Here is a 24,222-nt window from a genome sequence, read left to right as displayed (position 1 = left end):
ATGAGACCAGGTGTGCCTCGTCTGATTGCTGATACTATCTTTGTATATTTTCTTTTGAAAATCTGCCACTGAACCACACACTTCTATCTAGTGAGAGCGAGAACACAACATTGCATCGTTAATTAGCTGGTTGTCCCATTGAAGTCAACATTACTTTCATGGGAGACCTTTTAGTATGGATAAAGGCTTGAAAGCAGGTAGATAGACAAAAGAGTGACACCACCACAGCTGCATGAATGTGTGATCTCTCCATATGTTCATTTATCAATTTCCAAGCCCAACTAACTAGACAGAACAGTGTTCAGGCTACATTGTTGTCATTCAGTAAAGGTGTAGCTAGCTACTGTAACATTACTGTACTAGCTTACTGTAGCTTGCAGACGACAACCAAGCTAGATAACTACAAACAAACAATCCATTTCATCAACAGGCTTTTTATTGGGAGAGTGACACATTTTTTTGTGGTTTTGGCCCTACTTCAGCACGTTGGTTTGAAATGATGCCTATGACATTAAAGTGCAGACTATCAGCTTTAATTTGAAGGTATTTTCATCCATATCGGGTGAACCGTTTAGAAATTACAACAGTTTTTGAACATAGTCTACCCATTTTAGGGGACGAAAAGTATTGGGACAAATTCACTTATGTGTATTAAATATCCGGAAACAACTTTATTGACCTCTAGAACTAGATCTATTCAATCTTCAACAAAACCCAAGTCAGTAATTAATTGAGGAAGTCATTATATATGCGCGCATGTCTGTAAGTCAATCAATCAAATGTATTTGTATAGCCCTTTTTACATCAACAGATGTCACAAAGTGCTCTACAGAAAGCCTAAAACAGCAAGCAATGCAGATGTAGAAGCACTGTGGCTAGGAAAAAGTCCCTGGAAAGGCAGGAACCTAGGAAGAAGTCACTTTGGATAAAAGTGTCATATATGATTATATATTTAATTCTTTAGAGTCTAAGACGTTGGGGGAGGTGGGTTGCTAAGCTGACATATGGAATTGTTTTAAGATTGTCATACCATGTATCATTTAGCTATTTGATTTGGAATTTTAGGACCCCTTTAGGTATCAACAAAAATATATAAATACATGATTTGATAAAATATAGATTTTGGCCTTTGCTATTAAAACCAATATAAACGCATTGAATAATACATGCATAAATGGGAAAACAGACAGTAAAATAAGAAATCATAAGAAACAAGGTTTTTGAAGTATCTGTCCTAAATCTAGGAGATATAAGAAAGCTCAGGAAACCTGTTTTTGCTTTGTCATTATGGGGTATTGTGTGTAGATATGAGGGGGAAAAAACAATTTAATCAATTTTAGTATAGGGCTGTTACATAACAAAATGTGGGAAAGGTCAAGGGTCTGAATACTTTCTGAAGGCACTGTATATGTATTTGACACATATTTAATGTCCAGTGACACTTGTGGGGGACACTTGTGGGGGTTATAAAGCAAAACGGAGAACACGATTCGTGAGAGTCTCCCCTTTCCATACGAGTTTTGTAGGTCAAACCAACAACCCTGGCATTGCAAGCGCCATACTCTACCAACTGAGCCAAACGGGACACATTGGATGCGTCTCAGTCCACCGCATCCGCCAGTGTTGTACTTTCACATTTGTGTTGGACGGTGACAGAGCTAGAGCGGTGTTTGTCAGAACATCCCAAAAATCGGTCTTCTCACAAAAACGTCTGTAGTGTTTAAAGGTCTTACTCGCATCGGCTACAGAGAGTGTGATCACATAGTCATCCAGAACAGCTGGTGCTCTCATGCACGGTTCAGTGTTGGTTGCCATGAAGTGTGCATGGAAGGCATTTTGCTCATCTGATAGGCCCGCTTCCGTATTGAGCGCATTTGGACACTACAGACGTTTTTGTGAGAAGACCGATTTTTGGGATGTTCTGACAAACACCGCTCTAGCTCTGTCACTGTCCACCACAGATGTGGAAGTACGACACTGGCGGATGCGGTGGACTGAGACGCATCCAATGTGTCCCGTTTGGCTCAGTTGGTGGAGTATGGTGCTTGCAATGCCAGGGTTGTTGGTTTGATTCCCATGGGGGACAGTGTGAAAAAAGTGTGAAAATGTATGCACTCACTACTGTACACCACTATGGACAAGAGTGTCTACTAAAATGTAATGCAAAAAACCTGATATCTCTAGCTTGAACTGACACATTTTGACGGGGCGTCAATCGACTCTAGGGGGTTAATTAAGAAATAAGGCCCAAGGGGGTGTGGTATATTATTATATTATACATTATAAACACAATACAATATACAACGATACACTCCACCTGAATCTAAATACAGATTCGGATGCAAAACTGAAATATGTGGGCATCTCAGAAATGCATTCAAAAAAGCTTATAAGCCCACTTTAGTACAGCATCTGTAGCTTCAATGATTCCAAATGAATGATGTATATATAAATACTCTACTTATTTATCATTGTCCAACCACAGACTCCCATGATGCAGTGCTGCGGTTCAACGCAGCGCCCACCGTGGGGTACGAGAAAGATGTCGGCTCCAAGACCACCGTCCGCCTCCTTAACTCCCAGGTAACACACACACACGCCTAGTATCTACGTTTAACCACACACCTACACAGTCATTTTTTGTTGTTGTTGAGTCAACTTAAAACAATCAAGGAAAACAGCTGCAATTCGATTTCTACTGAACTGAGTCATGGCACTGGAGGGAATAGCAGCCATTTTACGGGCGCCTAACCAATTGTGCTATTTTGTGTTTTTTTGAGATGATCTTAACTTTTTTTGTACACAATATTTCCGCAATCGTTTCCTATGGCCGAAAAGAGCTTCTGGACATCAGAACAGCGATCATTAACCTCAATTTGGATGATGATTTCTACTTCAGTGAGTCAGAGGAGAATGACATACCGCTCATCCTGGACCAGGCCCAAATCCCAGACACCTGAAAAAGGAAGAGGTGCCGTTATAGAGGACCGCGTGCGGGATACCTGACGAGACTATGTCTGAAAGTGGATAAACTGCCTCGACCCTCGTGCAATCACTGGAAAATTAACTGGACGAGCTCCATTGGAGACTATGCTATGAACGTGATCTGAAGAACTACAATATCCTATGTTTCTACGAGTCGTGGCTGAAAAAGGACATGGAACATTTTAATCTAGCTTTTTTTTCTGGTCACCGATACCTTAAAAAAAGTAAGGCCATGGTACAGAAAACCAATCAGTATCTGGTGTAACCGCCATTTGCCTCATGCAGCACGACACATCTTCTTCACAAAGAGTTGATCAGGCTGTTGATTGTGGCCTGTGGAATGTTGTCCCACTCCTCTTCAATGGCTGTGCGAAGTTGCTGGATATTGGCGGGAACTGGGACATGCTGTTGAACACGTCTATCCAGAGCATCCCAAACATGCTTAATGGGTGACATGTCTGGTGAGTATGCAGGCCATGGAAGAATTGGGACATTTTCAGCTTCCAGGAATTGTGTATAGATCCTTACGACATGGGGCCGTGGATTATCATGAGGTGATGGCGGCAGATGAATGGCACGACAATGGGCCTCAGGATCTTGTCACGGTATCTCTGTGCATTCAAATCGCCATCGATAAAATGCAATTGTGTACGTTGTCTGTAGCTTATGCCTTTCCATACCATAACCCCAACTCCACCATAGGGCACTCTGTTCACAATGTTGACATCAGCAAACCGCTCTCCCACACATGGTCTGTGATTGTGAGGCCAGTTGGACGTAATTCCAAATTCTCTAAAAGAACATTAGAGGCAGCTTATTGTGTTGGGTGACAAATACGCACATTTTATTGTCCCCAGCACAAGGTGCACCTTTGTAATGATCTTTTAATACAAATCATGAAAAATGGGACCAACACGTTACATGTTGCGTTTATATTTTTGATCAGTGTATTTACCAAAATAGTTTAAATCTATATTTTTCGTACCCGTCTTCTTACCACCACAAACCAATTGCTGGCACGAATATCGCACTCAACAAGCTGTATAGGGCCATAAGCAAACAAGAAAATGCTCACCCAGAGGCGGCGCTTCTAGTGTACGGTTATTTTAATGCAGGAAAACTGAAATCCATTTTACCTAATTTCTTCCAGCATGTCATCTGTGCAGTAGAGGTGAAAAAACTATAGATTAACTCCACACACAGAGACAAATACAAAGCTAACTCTATCCTCCTGAATCCTGCTTACAAGCAAAACAAACAGGAGTACCAGTGATGCGCTCAATACAGAAGCGGGCCTATCAGATGAGCGAAATGCCTTCCATGCTCACTTCATGGCAACCAACACTGAACCGTGCATGAGAGCACCAGCTGTTCTGGATGACTGTGTGATCACGCTCTCTGTAGCCGGTGCGTGTAAGACCTTTAAACAGGCTAACATTCATAAAACAGATTACCAGGACGTGCACTTAGAGCATGCATGCACTCTCCCTGACCCAGTCTGTAATACCTACATGTTTCAAGCAGACCACCATAGTCCCTGTGCCAAAGAATGCCAAGGTAACCTGTCTAAATGACTATTGCTACATAGCACTCACATCTGTAGCCATGAAATGCTTTGAAAGGCTGGTCATGGCTCACAACACCATCATCCCAGACATCCTGGACCCACTCCCAATTCGCATACCTCCCCAACAGATCCACAGATGACGCAATCGCTAATGCACTCCACACTGCCCTTTCCCACCTGGACAAAAGGAACACCTACGCGAGAATGCTTTTCATTGACTACAGCTCAACATTCAACACCATAGTCCTCTAGCCCCCTACTGTACTCCCTGTTCATCCATGACTGTGTGACCACACACGATTCCAACACCATCATTAAGTTTGTCCATGACACGATGGTGGTATGCATGATCACGGACGATGATGAGACAGCCTATAGGGAGGAGGTCAGGGACCTGGCAGTGGTGCCGGGACAATAACCTCTTCCTCAATGTCAGAAAGACAAAGGAGCTGATCGTGGACTACAGGAAAGGGAGGGTTGAGCATGCCCCCATTTACAGTTGGAGTCATTAAAACTCCACACATTTCTTGTCAAACTATAGTTTTGGCAAGTCGGTTAGGACATCTACTTTGTGCATGACACAAGTAATTTTTCCATTGATTGTTTACAGACAGATTATTTCACTTATAATTCACTGTATTACAATTCCAGTGGGTCAGAAGTTTACATACAATAAGTTGACTGTGCATTTAAACAGCTTGGAAAATTCCAGAAAATGATGTCATGGCTTCTGATAGGCTAATTGACATAATTTGAGTCAATTGGAGTTGTACCTGTGGATATATTTCAAGGCCAACCTTCAAACTCAGTGCCTCTTTGCTTGACATCATCGTAAAATCAAAAGATATCAGCCAAGACCTCATAAAAAATATTGTGGACCTCCACAAGTCTGGTTCATCCTTGGGAGCAATTTCCAAACGCCTGAAGGTACCACGTTCATCTGTACAAACAATAGTTTGCAAGTATAAACACCATTGGACCACGCAGCCGCCATACCGCTCAGGAAGGAGACGCATTCTGTCTCCTAGAGATAGATTAATGTACTTTGGTGCGAAAAGTGCAAATCAATCCCAGAACAACAGCAAAGGACCTTGCGAAGATGCTAGAGGAAACAGGTACAAAAGTATCTAAATCCACGTTTAAACGAGTCCTATATCGACATAACCTGAAAAGCCTCTCAGCAAGGAAGAAACTACTGCTCCAAAACCGCCATAAAAAAGCCAGAATACAGTTTGCAACTGCACATGGGGACAAAGATCGTACTTTTTGAGAAATGTCCTCTCAAAAATAGAACTGTTTGGCCACAATGAACATTGTTATTTTTGGAGGAAAAAGGGGGATGCTTGCAAGCCAAAGAACACCATTCCAACCATGAAGCACGGGGGTGGCAGCATCATGTTGTGGGGGTGCTTTGCTGCAGGAGGGACTGGTGCACTTCACAAAATAGATGGCATAATGAGGATAGAAAATTATGTGCATATATTGTAGCAACATCTCAAGACATCAGTCAGGAAGTTAAAGCTTGGTTCCAAATGGGACTTCTAAATCGACAATGACCCCAAGAATACTTCCAAAGTTGTGGCAAAATTGCTTAAGGACAACAAAGTCAATGTGTTGGAGTGGCCGTCACAAACCCCTGACCTCAATCCTATAGAAAATGTGTGGGCAGAACTGAAAAAGCGTATGCGAGCAAGGAGGCCTACAAACCTGATTCCGTTCCACCAGCTCTGTCAGAAGGAATGGGCCAAAATTCACCCAACTTGTTGTGGGAAGCTTGTGGAAGGCTACCCAAAACGTTTGACCCAAGTTAAACAATTTAAAAGGCAATGCTACCAAATACTAGTTAAGTGCATGTAAACATCTGACCCACTGGGAATATGATGAAATAAATAAAAGCTGAAATAAATCACTCTCTACTATTATTCTGACATTTCACTTAAAATAAAGTGGTTATCCTAACTGACCTAAGACAGGGAATTTTTACTAGGATTAAATGTCAGAAATTGTGAAAAACTGAGTTTAAATGTATTTGGTTTGTGGTGTGTGTAAACTTCCTGTGTGTAAACTTCCGACTTCAACTGTATATCGACGGGGCTGTAGTGGAGCGGGTTGACAGCTTCAAGTTCCTCGGTGTCCACATCACTAAGGACCTATCATGGTCCAAACACACCAACACAGTCTTGAATGCAACAACAATGCCTCTTTCCCCTGAGTAGGCTGAAAAGATTTGTCATGAGCCCTCAGATCCTAGAAAGTTCCACAGCTGAACCATTGAAAGCATCTTGACTGGCTGCACCACCGCTTGGTATGGCAACTGTTTGGCTGTAAGGCGCTACAGAGGGTAATTCGTACAACCCTGTACGTCACTGGGGCCAAGCTCCCTGCCATCCAGGACCTTTATACCAGGCGGTGTAATAAAAGGCCCTAAAAATTGTCAAAGACTCCAGCCACCCAAGTCATACACTGTTCTCTCTGCTACTGCACATCAGGCAATACCTCAGCGCCAAGTCTGGGACCAAAAGGCTCCTGAACAGCTTCTACCCCCAAGCCATAAGACTGCTGAACAGTTAATCAAGTGGCTACCCTGACTATTTGCACTGACTCTCTAGCACCGGCTCTATGCACACTCACTGGACTCTATCCACACACTCAGACATGCTACATTGTCACACCATAACACACATACACTCACACACACAAAACACACAACTTGTACTTACTTTTTAACTTTGCATTGTTGGGAAATGGCTCATAAGTAAGCATTTCATGGTAAAGTCTACACCTGTTCTATTTGGCGCATGTGACAAATAACATGTTATTTGATTAGTTCACTCAACTTTGGGGCAGAAAGGTTTTGCTAACTTTAGGGATGTGCATCTTTCCCTTTCATATGTATCTAGCTAGATACAAGCCCTCCTATACAATACAGGAATGATACATTTTAGTTTGAACTTTGGATTTAAGACTTTAAGAAGTTTTTAATGCTACTTGCAATGCAATTTTGAGGTCTGCGCACGTCACAAACCTAGAGAGGTCATCCATAGTGTCATTAAATGTGAAGACTGTTATTTTAACAAATCAATGCTCTGTGTTTAACTATTATTATGTGATTAAATTAATCATGTAAACTTTAATTAACTAGGAAGTTGGGGCACCACAGACAAATGTTTATAGAGTCTCTATTTCCCGAATCGACTCTTCGGATATTTTCATATCTTATCTTAGTCTTCCATTAATGATTATTAATTGTTACCTCATTAGTCTCATTCCATACGTTGTACAATTATTGGTTATCTGCACAAACCCTAGTTTCCATAATGAATCAGCATATTCAAATGTATTAACTAACTAAATAATCACAGAAATACATAAAACAAACATTAGATGTTGGTTACTAACAAGGATAGGAAAGTCCCTTAGTCAGATATGATGGCATGGTAGACAAAGGGAAGGGGTGGGGACTGAGAGAGTGGGAAAGACAAAATGCATTCACTACATACAGTCCATAATTCTATTCATCGACATGGTATACCTTTGCACATGAACGGCCACTAATTCGAGAATAATTGCAATTTATATATTTACACCAGTGTGTCGTTGTTGTCTTCTCTGTTGGAACCCTCAATCGTCCTTTAGGGTTCATCAGAGTCTCTGGTTAACTTTCCCAGAAGTTGCAATGTCTTTCGTGGTTGTAGGTGGTTAGAATGAATACTTCAGAGTACCATTCGGAAATGTTCTCATCAGTATTCTCGTTGTAGACTTACATAATTTCTAGCTGCAGACTAGTAATTATACGTCTAAGATTTGCTCTTATTCTCTAGTGATCGATAGTCTCAGAGTTTAACCATTTCCAGCCGTGTAGCAAATTCTCCACATGGTACGGTCTTTGTCCTTTGGTAGAGCTGTAGTGCCAATTATTTCTACATGTCGCATCAGGAGTGGGTTTTATACTCTGTCGAAGAAGGGGCGGTTCTATGACGCCTAATGTGATGTATGAGCTCACGGGGGTGTGGCCACTGACTAGTTCATCTTTACATGAAAATCCATGCTCTCATTTAGAAGGTTAATATCACATTACATCTTTTCCCAAATAGGTTTCACAATATTTAGATGTAAACCTGACAGCTGGGAAATGTACACTTTAAGCGATACAGTTATGTGAGTTTCCTGTCCTTCATTAGATCACCAAATGAAACACAATCTTCATAACTGTGCCTTAAGTGTCTACGGACCATTCCCACATTCTCAAAAGTAAAAATATAGTTTAATTCTCTCATTTTGGGGATTAGGAGTTTGGCCAAGAGAGGTGCTTTGTTCTCTTAGACTCTCTCAATACGGCATGGCAGTTTCTACCAGGTATTTATGACCTGCCGAAGCACAAACAGACCCCCACAGAGCCCTAGGACAGCAACACAATTAGACCCAACCAAATCAAAAAGATAATTACTTGACACATTGGAAAGAATTAACAAAAAACAGAGCAAACTAGAATGCTATTTGGCCCTAAACAGAGAGTACACTGTGGCAGAATACCTGACCACTGTGACTGACCCAAAATGAAGGAAAACTTTGACTATGTACAGACTCAGTGAGCATAGCCTAGCTATTGAGAAAGGCCACCGTAGGCAGACCTGACTCTCAAGAGAAGACAGGCTATGTGCAAAATTAGATGGAAACTGAGCTGCACTTCCTAACCTCCTGCCAAATATATGACCATATTAGGAACACATATTTCGCTCAGATTACACAGATCCACAAAGATTTTGAAAACAAACCCAATGTTGATAAACTCTCATATCTACTGGGTGAAATACCAGTGTGACATCACAGTAGCAAGATTTGTGACCTGTTGCCACAAGAAAAGGGCAACCAGTGAAGAACAAACACCATTGGAAATACAACACATATTTACATTTATTTATTTTCCCTTTGCACATCGTTACAACACTGTATATATACATAATATGACATTTGTAATGTCTTCATTCTTCTGGATCTTCTGTGAGTGTAATGTTTATTGTTTATTTCACTTTTGTATATTATCTACTTCACTTGCTTTGGCAATATTAACCTGTTTCCCATGCCAATAAAGCCCCTTGAAGTGAATTGAGAGAGGGGGGGGCTATGATCCTAACCCTCAGGGCACGTCATGACAATAGCTAACATACAGTGCCTTCGGAAAGTATTCAGACCACTTGACTTTTTCCACATTTTGTTACGTGACAGCCTTATTCTAAAATGGATTAAATAAATAAAAATCCTCAGCAATCTACCAACAATACCTCATAATGACAAAATGGAGAAAAAAAAATTGAAATCGAAATTGAGCTCAGGTGCATCCTGTTTCCATTGATCATCCTTGAGATGTTTCTACAACTTGATTGGAGTCCACCTGTGGAAAATTCAATTGATTGGACATGATTTGGACGGCCACACACCTGTCTATAAGGTCCCACAGCTGATGGTGCAAATCAGAGCAAAAACCAAGCCATGGGCCGGCAGGTAGCCTAGTGGTTAGATGGTCGGTCCAGTAACCGAAAGGTTGCTAAACTGAAGAAAAAAAAAAACACTTTTTCAGGACCCTGTCTTTTATTTATTTTTATTTTACCTTTATTTAACTAGGCAAGTCAGTTAAGAACAAATTCGTATTTTCAATGATAGCCTAGGAACAGTGGACTAACTGCCTTGTTCAGGGGCAGAATGACAGATTTTTACCTTGTCAGCATGGTGATTTGATTTAGCAACCTTTCAGTTACCAGTCCAACGCTCTAACCACTACGCTACCTGCCGTCTTTCAAAGATAACTCGTAAAAATCCAAATAACTTCACAAATCTTCATTGTAAAGGGTTTAACACTGTTTCCCATGCTTTTGCCATGAACCATAAACAATTAATGAACATGCACCTGTTGAACGGTCGTTATTAAGACACGAACAACTTACAAACAGTAGGCTGTTAAGGTCACAGTTATGAAAACTTAGGACACTAAAGAGGCCTTTCTACTGGCTCTGAAACACAAAAAGAAAGATGCCCAGGATCCCTACTCATCTGCGTGAACGTGCCTTAGGCATGCTAAAAGGAGGCATGAGGACTGCTGATGTGGCCAGGGAAACAAATTGCATTGTCCGCACTGTGAGATGCCTAAGACAGTGCTACAGGGAGGCAGGATTGACAGCTGATCATCCTCGCAGTGGCAGACCACGTGTAACAACACCTGCACAGGATCGGTGCATCACACCTGCGGGACAGGTACAGGATGGCAACAACAACTGCCAGAGTTACACCAGGAACGCACAATCCCTCCATTAGTGGTCAGACTGTCCTCAATAGGCTGAGAGAGGCTGGACTGAGAGCTTGTAGGCCTGTTGTAAAGCAGGTCCTCACCAGACATCACCGGCAACAACGTCATCTGTGGACACAAACTCACCGTCACTGGACCAGACATAACTGTCAAAAAGTGCTCTTCACTGACGAGTGGCGGTTTTGTCTCAACTGGGGTGATGGTCGAATTCGAGTTTTTCGTCGAAGGAGTAAGCATTTCACAGAGGCCTGTACTCTGGAGCAGGATCGATTTGTAGATGGAGGGTCTGTCATGGTCTGGGGCGTGTCACAGCACTGCACTCGGACTGAGCTTGTTGTCATTGCAGGCAATCTCAACGCCATGCATTACAGGGAAGACATTCTCCTCCCAAATGCGGTACCCTTCCTGCAGGCTCATCCTGACATGACCCTCCAGCATGACAATGCCACCAGCCATACTGCTCGTTCTGTGCGTGATTTCCTGTAAGACAGGAATGTCAGTGTTCTGCCATGGCCAGCGAAGATCCCGGATCTCAATTCCATTGAGCACGTCTGGGACCTGCTGGATCGGAGGATGAGGGCTAGGGCCATACCCACCAGAAATGTCCGGGAACTTGCAGGTGCCTTGGTGGAAGAGTGGGGTAACATCTCACAGCATGAACTGGCAAATCTGGTGCAGTCCATGAGAAGGAGATGCACTGCAGTACTTAATGCAGCTGGTGGCCGCACCAGATACCGACTGTTACTTTTGATTTTGACCCCCACTTTGGTCAGGGACACATTATTCAATTTCTGTTAGTCTCACGTCTGTGGAACTTGTTCAGTTTGTCTCAGTTGTTGAATCTTGTTATGTTCTTACAAATATATACACGTTAAGTTTGCTGAAAATAAATGCAGTTGACAGTGAGAGGACTTTTCTTTTTTTGCTGAGTTTAGTTCAAATCCCAGAGCGGACAAGGTAAAAATCTCTTCTTCTGCCCCTGAACAAGGCAGTTAACCCACTGTTCCCATGCCGTCATTGTAAATAAGAATTTGTTTTTAACTGACTTGCCTAGTTAAAGAAAGGATAAATAAAAAATCATATGAGGTAGAAGGAATTGTCCATAGAGCTCCGAGGCAGGATCGTGTCGAGACACAGATCTGGGGAAAGGTTCCAAAACATTTATACAACATTGAAGGTCCCCAAAAACACAGTTACTTCCATCATTTTTCAATGGAATAAGTTTGTAACCACCAAGACTCATCCTAGAGCTGGCCGCCTGGCAACACTGAGCAATCGGGGTAGAAGGGCATAGGTCAGGGAGGTGACCAAGAACCCGATGTTCACCCTAACAGGTTCTCCCATCTCCATTCCAGAAGAACAACCATCTCTGCAGCACTCCACCAATTAGGCCTTTACAGTAGAGTGGCCAGACGGAAGCCACTCCTCAGTAAAAGGCACATGACAGCCCGCATGGAGTTTCCCAAAAGGCACCTAAAGATTCTCAGACCATGAAAAACGAAATTATTTGGCCTGAATGCCAAGCCTCACTTCTGGAGGAAACCTGTTATCACCCCTACGGTGAAGCATGGTGGTGGCAGCATCATTCTGTGGGAATGTTTTTCAGTGGCAGGAACTGGGGGACTGGTCAGGATCAAGGCAAAGATGAATGGAGCAAAGTACATTGAGATCCTTGATGAAAACCTGCTCCAGAGCGCTCAAGACCTTAGACTGAGGTGAAGGTTCACCTTCCAACAGAACATTGACCCTAAGCACACAGCCAAGACAACGCAGGAGTGGCTTCGGGACAAGTCTCTGAATGTCTAGTTGCCCAGCTAGAGCCAGGACTTGCACCCGATCGAACATCTCTGGAGAGACCTGAAAATAGCTGTGCAGCAACGCTCCCCATCCAACCTGACAGAGCTTGAGAGGATCTGCAGAGAAGAATGGGAGAAACTACCGAAATACCGGTGTGCCAAGTGTGTAGCGTCATACCCAAGAATTCTCAAGGCAAAACTGCTCCAGCTCCTTCAAGTTGGATGGGTTCCGCTGGTGTACAACAATCTTTAAGTCATACCAGAGATTTTCAATTAGATTGAGGTCTGGGCTTCGACTAGGCCATTCCAGGACATTTAAATGTTTCCCCTTAAACTACTCGAGTGTTGCTTTAGCAGTATGCTTAGGGTCATTGTCCTGCTGGAAGGTGAACCTCCACCCCAGGTTTGTTTCCCTCAAGAATTTCCCTGTATATACCGCCATCCATCACTCCTTCAATTTTGACCAGATTCCCAGTCCCTGCCGATGAAAAACATACCCACAGCATGATGCTGCCACCACCATGCTTCTCTGTGGGGATGATATTCTCAGGGTGATAAGGGGTGTAGGGTTTGCGCCCGACATAGCATTTTCCCTGATGGCCAAAAAGCTATATTTTAGTTTCATCTGACCAGAGTACCTTCTTCCATATTTTTGGGGAGTCTCCGACATGCCTTTTGGTGAACACCAAACGTGTTTGCTTATTTTTTTCTTTCAGCAAATACTTTTTTCTGGCCACGCTTCCGTAAAGCCCAGCTCTGTGGAGTGTGTGGCTTAAAGTGGTCCCATGGACAGATACTCCAATCTCCGCTGTGGAGCTTTGCAGCTCCTTCTGGGTTATCTTTGGTCTCTTTGTTGCCTCTCTGATTATTGCCCTTCTTGCCTGGTCCGTGAGTTTTGGTGGGCGGCCCTCTCTTGGCCGGTTTGTTGTGGTGCTATATTCTTTCAATTTTTTAATAATGGTGCTCCGTGGGCTGTTCAAAGTTTCAGATATTTTTTTAAAACCCAACCTTGATCTGTAATTCTCCACAACTTTGTCCCTGACCTGTTTGGAGAGCTATTTGATCTTCATGGTGCCGCTTGCTTGGTGGTGCCCCTTGCTTAGTGGTGTTGCAGATACTGGGGCCTTAAAGAACAGGTACTGTTCAGGTACTGAATATGTACTGAGATCATGTGACAGAACATGTGACACTTTATTGAATTAATTATGTGACCTCTGAAGGTAATTGGTTGCACTAGATCTTATTTAGGGCCTTTATAGCAAAAGGGGTGAATAAATATGCACGCACCACTTTTCCGTTTTTATATATATATTTTTTTTTTAAATTTCACTTCACCAATGTGGACTATTTTGTGTATGTCCATTACATGACATCCAAATAAAAATGCAAAATCCAAATAAAACAAAGAAAATGCCAAGGGAGTGAATCCTTTTGCAAGGCTTCTTTTGCTCACTTGATTCCTTTTGTGTGTCTTGCTTTGGCCACTCATATGAATACAGTATTTATTTGAACTTGAATATGTAGCATGGTTTGAGATGAAAGATGATTGTTACTGAGTGGTGGCCAGTGCGGGTATACTGTTATTCATTTTATTATTCATGAGAGTTACATTCGTGCTAATATGGCTGGTGTCGGGTCTGACCTTAGCCATTTAGAGGTACAAACAGACATTTACCAAGGGCAAGATGAAGCAGGCCAAGATACACCGCCCTTCATCCCTCAGCTTGGTGTTATCTTTTGAAATCCTGTGGCTGAAATATTATCACTTGAGTGAGTTGTATCTGAAGAGTATGTTGATGATGGTGGTGGAAATGTCAATGATGCCAAACTTATTACTACAGTTGATTTGGAGGAAGTCAACAACATTGTCAAATAATTCCAAGAATCTGAATAGTGTTTTCAAGGCTTCTCTGGAAAGTGTTGTGAACAGAAATACCAGCCTCATAGAGTAGGTGGAGCAAAAATGTGAGGGCATGGTAGTGACATTGAAAAACTCACTAGCCCAATTGGAGCAAGCAGTGGTGGAATGTATGCTCAGAAGAGAGGAGAAATGGAACAAGGAGATCTCTAAAGTGAAAGCCACATGCACCCCATCCCCTAATATAACTTTCTGCTGTCATACCCCTGATGTGAGTGGTATACCAAGAGAAGCTGCATCACGCTCCCATTCCATGTTCTCAAAGCCCCCCATCCGTATGGAGTTTTCTACGTTTAGTGAAACAAGGGATACTACAGAGGTTTTGAATTTCATTGAACAGTGTGAAAACTTCCTGTCACTGATACCTGTTTCTGATGCAGAGCTGGTTGCAACCTTGTCCACAGTCCTCACAGGCTCTGTCAGGAGCTGGTGGATAGCTGAAAAAAAACAAGATAACAACTGGGCAGTATTCAAGTGTTCCTAGCTGCTTTCTTACCAACAAAAACTATAAGCCCACCGTGCCTATTTTATGGACAAGGACATCCCATCCGGCCAAACCTTCCCCTAATCCGAACGATGCATTTTGCAGAATTCACAGCCTGCTCCGCTTGTGAAAAACAGGGTTAATAATAATAATACTTTTCCCCTTCCACATGTTAATCAATTTGTATATTTGAGTTTAACCACAATATTTGTTGTATTATTTATTCTGTCTTTTCTGGTGGCTTAAACTGAAATTGCAAACAACTTTCCATGGCTTGTAAAAAAAAACTATAATATTTTGCAGATTTGTTTTGTTTTAAAAAAAGGCCATTCTTGAACATGAGTAATTTGTAAACAAAGCAAGTTTATTATTTTGAATGATTTATGTATGTTTTTAGAGGGAGAGAAAAAGAAAGCCCACCATCACCTCATAAATCGTTTTGTGTAAGAACATAGTATGTGTGATTAATTTTAAGAAATGTAGCTTTATTTATATTATGGTGTTTCTATTCCAAGAAAAACAAAACCCTCAGGGTTACTTTTAGGAAAATATGGCGCTGTACATCGTGACCTTTATTTAACTAGGCAAGTCAGTTAAGAGCAAATTCTTATTTACAATGACGGCCTAAACCAGTCAAACCTGGATGACACTGGGCCAATTGTGCGCCGCCCGAAGCGACTCCCAATCACTCCCCACCTAACTAACAAATATATTTGACGATACAATTCTCCCCAGACCCTCCTTCTTGGCAAGAGTATTGTCCTGCTAATAGCCCATAATGGTGCTGTACAACGTGATCGGTCAGGAGTAGGCTAATGTACTACAGTAAGAGTAAAATAATCCTAATGTTTCCACACCCTAATTGTAGTCTAACCAATACCCAAACGGAGATTCAGTGAAAATAAAAATCTTGTTGATTTATCAAGACCAGTCCCCATGCTTGTCTCAGAGCAGTGCTGTCTTGACCTCTGAATGCTGTCTCTTCCATTCAATTTGAAAGAGTATTTTCCAGTAAGCAACCATTTGTTTACCTTCTTTAGTCTACTTTGATCCAATATTTCTGTCATTCAGTGATATTTATTCCCATAGTAATTTGTTATGGATCAATAATGAAATAAATATCTGCATTTTCAAAGAGTATTTTTATAATTATTTTATTAACGAAAGCACAAAGATGCTGATGAAGAAATACAGTACTGTACAGTATATGCTTCATCCGATATTTTGTGGTTGCATGAGGTCGCCCACACGCACTTTAAACTTTTGGATAATAAAGCATTTAAAGCATTTTGAAAATAGAAGCCGCCTGCATTTGTTTATTAGGCTACTGTAAAGTCTGACAAGTAAACATGGTAAAGTGCCTTATTCCTTACATAAGGGAGATCAGGTCATGTCCAGACTTTCTCTGTGACCTCAAGTGCTCATTAACTCTGTCGTTAATGCTTTTTCGGGTTGCATCAGTCATGGACAAAAACTTCTGAGACATGGTATTAATGATGAACCCCAAAAGATTCACTGGTAAACCACATTGACTCGAGATCCATCCCAGTTGGTATTCTGTGTCCACTCGTTTTATTTCTCTTCTGTTACACATCCTTGGAATAGCAGAACAGCATAATGGTCCGGACGGCCCTTGCTGTGCCTGGTGAGCAGTTGGTCAAGGTCTGTTGTCAGAAGAAGAATGGAAATGTCAGGTTACAGTTCTAACGGGTCGCACCATAGAAAGAAGCTGGCTTGATGAAAACGATGTCCATTTCATCTGTTCTTTTTGGTCACAATGTCATCTTTGGGTGAATTAACAGCTCGTTTTTGAATGGTAACTGTGTTAACAAACAGATCACTGACCATTTCGAATCCCACCGTACCTTCTCCACTATGCAATCTGGTTTCCAAGCTGGTCATGGGTGCACCTCAGCCACGCTCAAGGTCCTAAATGATATCGTAACATCCATCGATAAAAGACAGTACTGTGACCTGGTCAAGGCTTTTGACTCTGTCACCGCATTCTTATCGGCAGACTCATAAGCCTTGGCATCTCAAATGACTGCCTCAACAACTACTTCGCAGACAGAGTTCAGTTTGTCAAATCGAAGGGCCTGTTGTCAGGACTTCTGGCAGTCTCTATGGGGCTGCCACAGTGTTCAATTCTCGGGCTGACTCTTTTCTCTGAATATACAGTTGAAGTCGGAAGTTTACATACACTTGGGTAGGAGTCATTAAAACCTGTTTTTCAACCACTCCACAAATTTCTTGTTAACAAACTGGGGTTTTGGCAAGTTGGTTAGGACATCTACTTTGTGCATGACAAGTAATTTTCCCAACAATTGTTTACAGATGCAAACAATAGTATGCAAGTACAGTGCCTTGCGAAAGTATTCGGCCCCCTTGAACTTTGCGACCTTTTGCCACATTTCAGGCTTCAAACATAAAGATATAAAACTGTATTTTTTTGTGAAGAATCAACAACAAGTGGGACACAATCATGAAGTGGAACGACATTTATTGGATATTTCAAACTTTTTTAACAAATCAAAAACTGAAAAATTGGGCGTGCAAAATTATTCACTGGATATTTTTTTTTTTAGACCAGAGGAAAGAGTGCCTCCTACTGGCCCTCCAACACCACTTCCAGCAGCATCTGGTCTCCCATCCAGGAACTGACCAGGACCAACCCTGCTTAGCTTCAGAAGCACTGCCCTGTGTAGGGTGCCGTCTTTCGGATGGGACGTTAAACGGGTGTCCTGACTCTCTGATGTTATTAAAGATCCCATGGCACTTATCGTAAGAGTAGGGGTGTTAACCCCGGTGTCCTGGCTAAATTCCCAATCTGACCCTCAAACCATCATGGTCACCTAATAATCCCCAGTTTACAATTGGCTCATTAATCCCCCTCCTCTCCCCTGTAACTATTCCCCAGGTTGTTGCTGCAAATGAGAACATGTTCTCAGTCAACTTACCTAGTAAAATAACGGATAAATAAAATAAAATTTTAAAAAATGAATCATCTGCACATCTATCATGCCAGTGTTAATGCTAAATTGTAATTATTTCGCCATTATGCCCTATTTATTGCCTTACGTCCCTAATCTTACTACATTTGTACTTTTGTTTATCCCATGTGTCCCATGTGTTGTTGTTTTTGTCGCACTGCTTTGCTTTATCTTGGCCAGGTTGCAGTTGTAAATGAGAACTTGTTCTCAACTGGCCTACCTGGTTAAATAAAGGTGAAATAAATGTAAAAAAAAGAAAATGTTTCAATTGTCTCAAGGCTTAAAACTCCTACTTTAACCTGTCTCCTCCCTTTCATCTACACTGATTTTAAGTGGATTTAACTGGTCAGTCTGTCATGGAAAGAGCAGGTGTTCAATGTTTTGTACACTCAATGTCTGTCTCTCTCTCTCAGATTCAATTTGAATGTGATTGATGGAGAGAGAGACTATTTCAGAGTGCTCGTGTGCACACTGATTTAAAGCAACGATATTCAGGTGATATGCTGATTTAAAAATGCAGCTGAAATTTAAACATTCATAATCTTTACAATAAAATAAAAGCTGACCCCAGAAAGCCAGATGGAAATGTGTAAATTAGATGTGCATTCAGTCCTTATATTACTGTACCATATGCTGCAGCAACTGTAGGAACCACAATGGAAATAAGTCCCTGACTTTATTGTGCAATCTCGGTCACTTTTAAAATTGTGTATATATATATATATATACTGGTGTTTTTTTACTGACAAATAAAATCAATCAATAAATCCAAGCTGTGCACCAGCAATTTGATGAATGGAGAAAACACCAAAATGTTTAATGACATTCAGAGATTGTCAAGCCATGCCTTCGATACTGGGTAAGCCTACAAGGTAGGAAGGGGTGTGTTTTCTGTTAGTCAAGATTGACATCGTCTATTCATTCTGGTGTTGAAAACACAAACCATGATATGGAAGTGCCCGAAGTCTGTATGTTTTTAGTTTATTGGTTGTGTGGTGGCACAGAAACCTATTGGTGGGGGAAAAATGGCAATATGTTATGTAATTATAAATATGGCATCAAATGGTTGAAAATCAGATTTCTCCCTAGCTGATCATTGTCTGCAACCGGCTCTGATAGTGAAGTAATGAAACAGGAAGTGAGATTCTAGTCCATGGTGGTCAGCAAACCATTAACCTTCTGGCCCGTAGACATGCATGGCACATAGATATCTATGTTTATAAACACAGGGTCGCTACAGTTATTGTGCTTATAACCATTATTTTGAGTTCATTCTATGAGGGGGGAGGGTGTTCAATGTATTTTACAGTACAAGAGGAGGGTCATGTAAAAAATATTTGTAAAGTTGGGGAGGGGGTGCATTTTGTACTGGGCAGATGGCGGACAGCGTGTATGGCATCGTGTGGGCAAACGGTTTGCTGATGTAATTTATGTGAACAGAGTGCCCCATGGTGGAGGTGCGGTTATAGAATGGGCAAGCATAAGCTACGGACAACAAACACAATTGCATTTTATCAATGGCAATTTTAATGCACAGAGTTACCGTGATGAGATCCTGAGGCCCCTTATCGTGCCATTCATCCGACGCCCTCCTCTCATGTTTCAGCATGATGATGCACGACCCCATGTTGCAAAAATCTGTACACAATTCCTGGAAGCTGAAAATGTCCCAGTTCCTCCATGGCCTGCATGCTCACCAGAGTGCCACATATTGATCATGTTTGGGATTCTCTGGGTCGACGTGTACGATAGCGTGTTCCAATTCCCACCAATATTCAGCAACTTCACACAGCCATTGAAGAGGAGTGGGACAATATGCCACAGGCCACAATCAACAGCCTGGTCAACTCAAAGGAGACGTGTCACATGCATGAGGAAACTGGTGGTCACACCAGATACTGACCAGTGTCACGCCCTGGCCATAGAGAGGCTTTTTATTCTCTATTTTGGTTAGGCCAGGGTGTGACTAGGGTGGGAATTCTATGTCCTTTTTTCTATGTTTTGTATTTCTATGTCTTGGCCTGGTATGGTTCTCAATCAGGGACAGCTGTCTATCGTTGTCTCTGATTGAGAACCATACTTAGGTACCCTTTTCCCCCACCTGTTTTGTGTGAAGTTAACTTTGTCTTTGTTCAGGGCACATAACCCTAAGCTTCACGGTTTGGTTTTGTTCTTTGTTTTGTCGGCGTCATTTTCAATAAAGACAGAATGTACGCAACCATGCTGCACCTTGGTCCAGTCCTTCAGCCAGCCGTGACAGAACTTCCCACCACCAACGGACCAAGCAGCATGGTAAGGTGGACTCCTGGACATGGGAGGACGTTCTGGATGGCAAGGGAGTCTACACATGGGAGGAGATCCTGGCGGGAAGGGATCGCCTTCCATCGGAACAGGTGGAGGCAGCTAGGAGAGCAGAGGCAGCCGGAGAGAGGAACCAGCGGTATGTGGGAACACGGCTGGCAAGGAAGCCCGAGAGGCAGCCCCCCAAATTTTTTAGGGGGGGCACACGGGGAGTGTGGCAGAGTCAGGAAGCAGACCTGAGCCAACTCCCCGTGCTTACCGTGGCGAGCATGGGACTGGTCAGGCCCCGTGCTATGGGGTGATGGGCACGGTACCGAGACAGAGTATTCACAGGCCGGTATGCTCGGTGCCAGCGTCCCACATTTGCCAGGGGGAAGCTGGCATCCAGCCAGAATGGGTGGGGCCAGCTCTGCGCTCGAGACCGCCAATGCGCCTCCACGGCCCTGTGTATCCGGTGCCTCCACTACGCATCAGGCCTCCGGTGGCAGCCCCATGCACCAGGCTGTCTCTGTCTCCTCCTGTCCGGAGCTGCCAGAGCCGCCCTCCTGTCCGGTGCTGCCAGAGCCGCCCTCCTGTCCGGAGCTGCCAGAGCCGCCCTCCTGTCCGGAGCTGCCAGACCCGCCCTCCTGTCCGGAGCTGCCAGACCCGCCCTCCTGTCCGGAGCTGCCAGAGCCGCCCTCCTGTCCGGAGCTGCCAGAGTCGCAGCCCCTCAGTCCAGAGGCGCCTCCCCTCAGTCCAGAGGCGCCGCCCCTCAGTCCAGAGGCGCAGCCCCTCAGTCCAGAGGCGCAGCCCCTCAGTCCAGAGGCGCAGCCCCTCAGTGCAGAGGCGCAGTCCCTCAGTCAAGAGGCGCAGCCCCTCAGTCCAGTGGCGCCCTCTACGAGGGTCTTCAGTCCGGGGCCCGCTGCGAGGGTCCCCCCCAGAGGCACCACCTAAGTGGGCCAAGACTGAGGTGGAGCGGGGTTCACGTCCCGCACCCGAGCCTGCCGCCGTAAGAAGGCCCACCCTGACCCTCCCCTTTAGAGTCAGGTTTTGTGGCCGGAGTCCGCACCTTTGGGGGGGGGGTACTGTCACGCCCTGGCCATAGAGAGGCTTTTTATTTTCTATTTTGGTTAGGCCAAGGTGTGACTAGGGTGGGCATTCTATGTCCTTTTTTCTATGTTTTGTATTTCTATGTCTTGGCCTGGTATGGTTCTCAATCAGGGACAGCTGTCTATTGTTGTCTCTGATTGAGAACCATACTTAGGTACCCTTTTCCCCCATCTGTTTTGTGGGAAGTTAACTTTGTCTTTGTTCAGGGCACATAGCCTGAAGCTTCACGGTTTGGTTTTGTTCTTTGTTTTGTCGGCGTCATTTTCAAAAAAGAGAGAATGTACGCTTACCATGCTGCACCTTGCTCCAGTCCTTCAGCCAACCGTGACACCAGCCCATACTTTTTTTGAACAGATGCATATCTGCATGCCCGCCATTATTTCAATTGACTGAAGTCCTTGTGAACTAACTCAGTAAAATATTTGAAATTGTTGCAGGTGCATTTAGATTTTTGTTGAGTGTAGATTAACACAAAGTTCAAATGTCATAGGCCTATGTATGTTTTTATGTTATCACTTATCATAATTACATACCTTGTGAAATATGTCATACCTAGGGCTGTTGCGTTGACTATATTACCGCCACACCAGCAGTCATGTCTGCAGTAAAATTCCACGTGACCGTTGAGTCACAGTAATCTCCTCATATGCACTATGGACATTCATTGGTCAAAAGCAAGTTTGGGTAACCATCAGGTCCTAATGGTCTGGTACTCAGGGCTCTATTGTCCCTCCACCAGATTTGAATGGTCTGGTACTCCGGGCTCTATTGTCCCTCCACCAGGTCCTAATGGCCTGGTACTCAGGACTCTATTGTCCATCCACCAGGTCCTAACTGTCTGGTACTCAGGGCTCTATCCCAGGGCTCAATTGAGAATAGTCTGATGGGTGAAAATATGACCACTTGAGGCGAGAACTGCGTGTGCAGCCTGAGGCAAGGAACAGAGCGCAAGCTCTTTTTGGACATTCTCAAATCATCAGTAGCCAATAGTCGCATCATGCAGCTGACATGTTTGGATTTCTAAAACATTCTAAGGTTTGTATCATTCAACTAAATTTGCTAAATAATTCTAAATCTAGCATATAGGGCCTGTTTCAAGTCAATATAGCCACTTCATATGCACACTCGTTTCAGAAGGCACAGGTCTACGAATACATGTTCTGCACGTGATAATACCAGTGTATTTATTTGTATTCTTATCTGTATAGGTGATATACAATACCAGTCGAAAGTTTGGACACACCTACTCATTCAAGGGGTTTTCTTTATTTGTACTATTTTCTGTAAAATAATAGTGAAGAAATAAAAACAATGAAACAACACATATGGAATTATGTAGTAACCAAAAAAGTGTTAAACAAATCCAAATATATTTTAGATTCTTAAAAGTAGCCACCCTTTGCCTTGAGAGCTTTGCACACACTTGGCATTCTCTCAACCAGCTTCATGAGGAATGCTTTTCCAACAGTCTTGAAGGAGTTCCCACATATGCTGAGCACTTGTTGGCTGCTTTTCCTTCACTCTGCAGTCCAACTCATCCCAAACCATCTCAATTGGGTTGAGGTCGGGTGATTGTGGAGGCCAGGTCATCTAGCCCTTACACAGTCTAGAGGTGTGTTTTGGTTGTCCTGTTGAAAAACAAATGATATTCCCACTAAGTGCAAACCAGATGGGATGACGTATCGCTGCACAATGCTGGTTAAGTGTGCCTTTAATTCTGAATAAATCACAGACAGTGTCACCAGCAAAGCACCATCACATGTCCTCCTCACACAGCGGTTGGAACCAAAAATCTCAAATTTGGACTCATCAGACCAAAAGACAGATTTCCACCAGTCTAATGGCCATTGCTCGTGGTTCTTGGCCCAAGCAAGTCTGTTCTTCTTATTGGTGTCCTTAAGTAGTGGTTTCTTTGCAGCAATTCGACCATGAAAGCCTGCTTCACACAGTCTCCTCTGAACAGTTGATTTTGAGATGTGTCTGTTACTTGAACTCTGTGAAGCATTTATTTGGGCTGCAATTTCTTCAATGAACTTATCCTCTGCAGCAGAGGTAACTCTGGGTCTTCCTTTCCTGTGATGGTCCTCATGAGAGCCAGTTTCATCATAGCGCTTGATGGTTTTTGCGACTGCACTTGAAGAAACTTTAAAAGTTCTCAACATTTTCCAGATTGACTGACCTTCATGTCTTAAAGTAATGATGGACTGTCGTTTCTCTTTGCTTATTTTAGCTGTTCTTACCATAATATGGACTTGGTATTTTACCAATTAGGGCTATCTTCTTTATACCACCCCTACCTTGTCACAACACAACTGATTGGCTCGAACGCACTAAGAAGGAAAGACATTCCACAAATTAACTTTTAACACGCACACCTGTTAATTGAAATGCATTCCAGGTGACTACCTCATGAAGCTGGTTGAGAGAATGCCAAGAGTGTGCAAAGCTGTCATCAAGGCAAGGGGTGGCTACTTTGAAGAATCTCAAATATAAAACATATTTGGATTTGTTTAACACTTTTTTTGGTTGCTACATGATTCCAAATGTGTTATTTCATAGTTTTGATGTCCCCAGTCCTCACTATTATTCTACAATGTAGAAAATAGTAAAAATAAAGAAAGACTCTGGAATGAGTTGGTCTGTCCAAACTTTTGACTGGTACTGTGAATTTGTGTTACCAACATGTATATTGATTATATAAAGCTCTGTCCTTACCTGTATAGGTGATATAAAGCTGTGTTGTTACCTACAGTGTATTTGGAAAGTATTCACACCCCTTGACCTTTTCCAA

At 42.9% G+C, this 24,222-nt stretch overlaps 1 protein-coding gene across 1 annotated transcript in view; it reads left to right on the top strand.

Moving 5' to 3' along the window:
• st6gal1 (ST6 beta-galactosamide alpha-2,6-sialyltranferase 1) overlaps positions 1-24,222 on the top strand; it is a 170,594-nt gene that overhangs the window by 77,632 nt on the left and 68,740 nt on the right. The window contains exon 6 of the mRNA XM_029629923.2: positions 2,486-2,583. Within this exon, the coding sequence (XP_029485783.2) occupies positions 2,486-2,583 (98 nt within the window). The remainder of the gene's footprint in view (positions 1-2,485; positions 2,584-24,222) is intronic.

The sequence above is a fragment of the Oncorhynchus nerka genome, linkage group LG23 (genome assembly GCF_034236695.1).
Source record: "Oncorhynchus nerka isolate Pitt River linkage group LG23, Oner_Uvic_2.0, whole genome shotgun sequence".
Classification (NCBI taxonomy): Eukaryota; Metazoa; Chordata; class Actinopteri; order Salmoniformes; family Salmonidae; genus Oncorhynchus; species Oncorhynchus nerka.
This window is presented reverse-complemented; position numbering and strand designations above follow the sequence as displayed.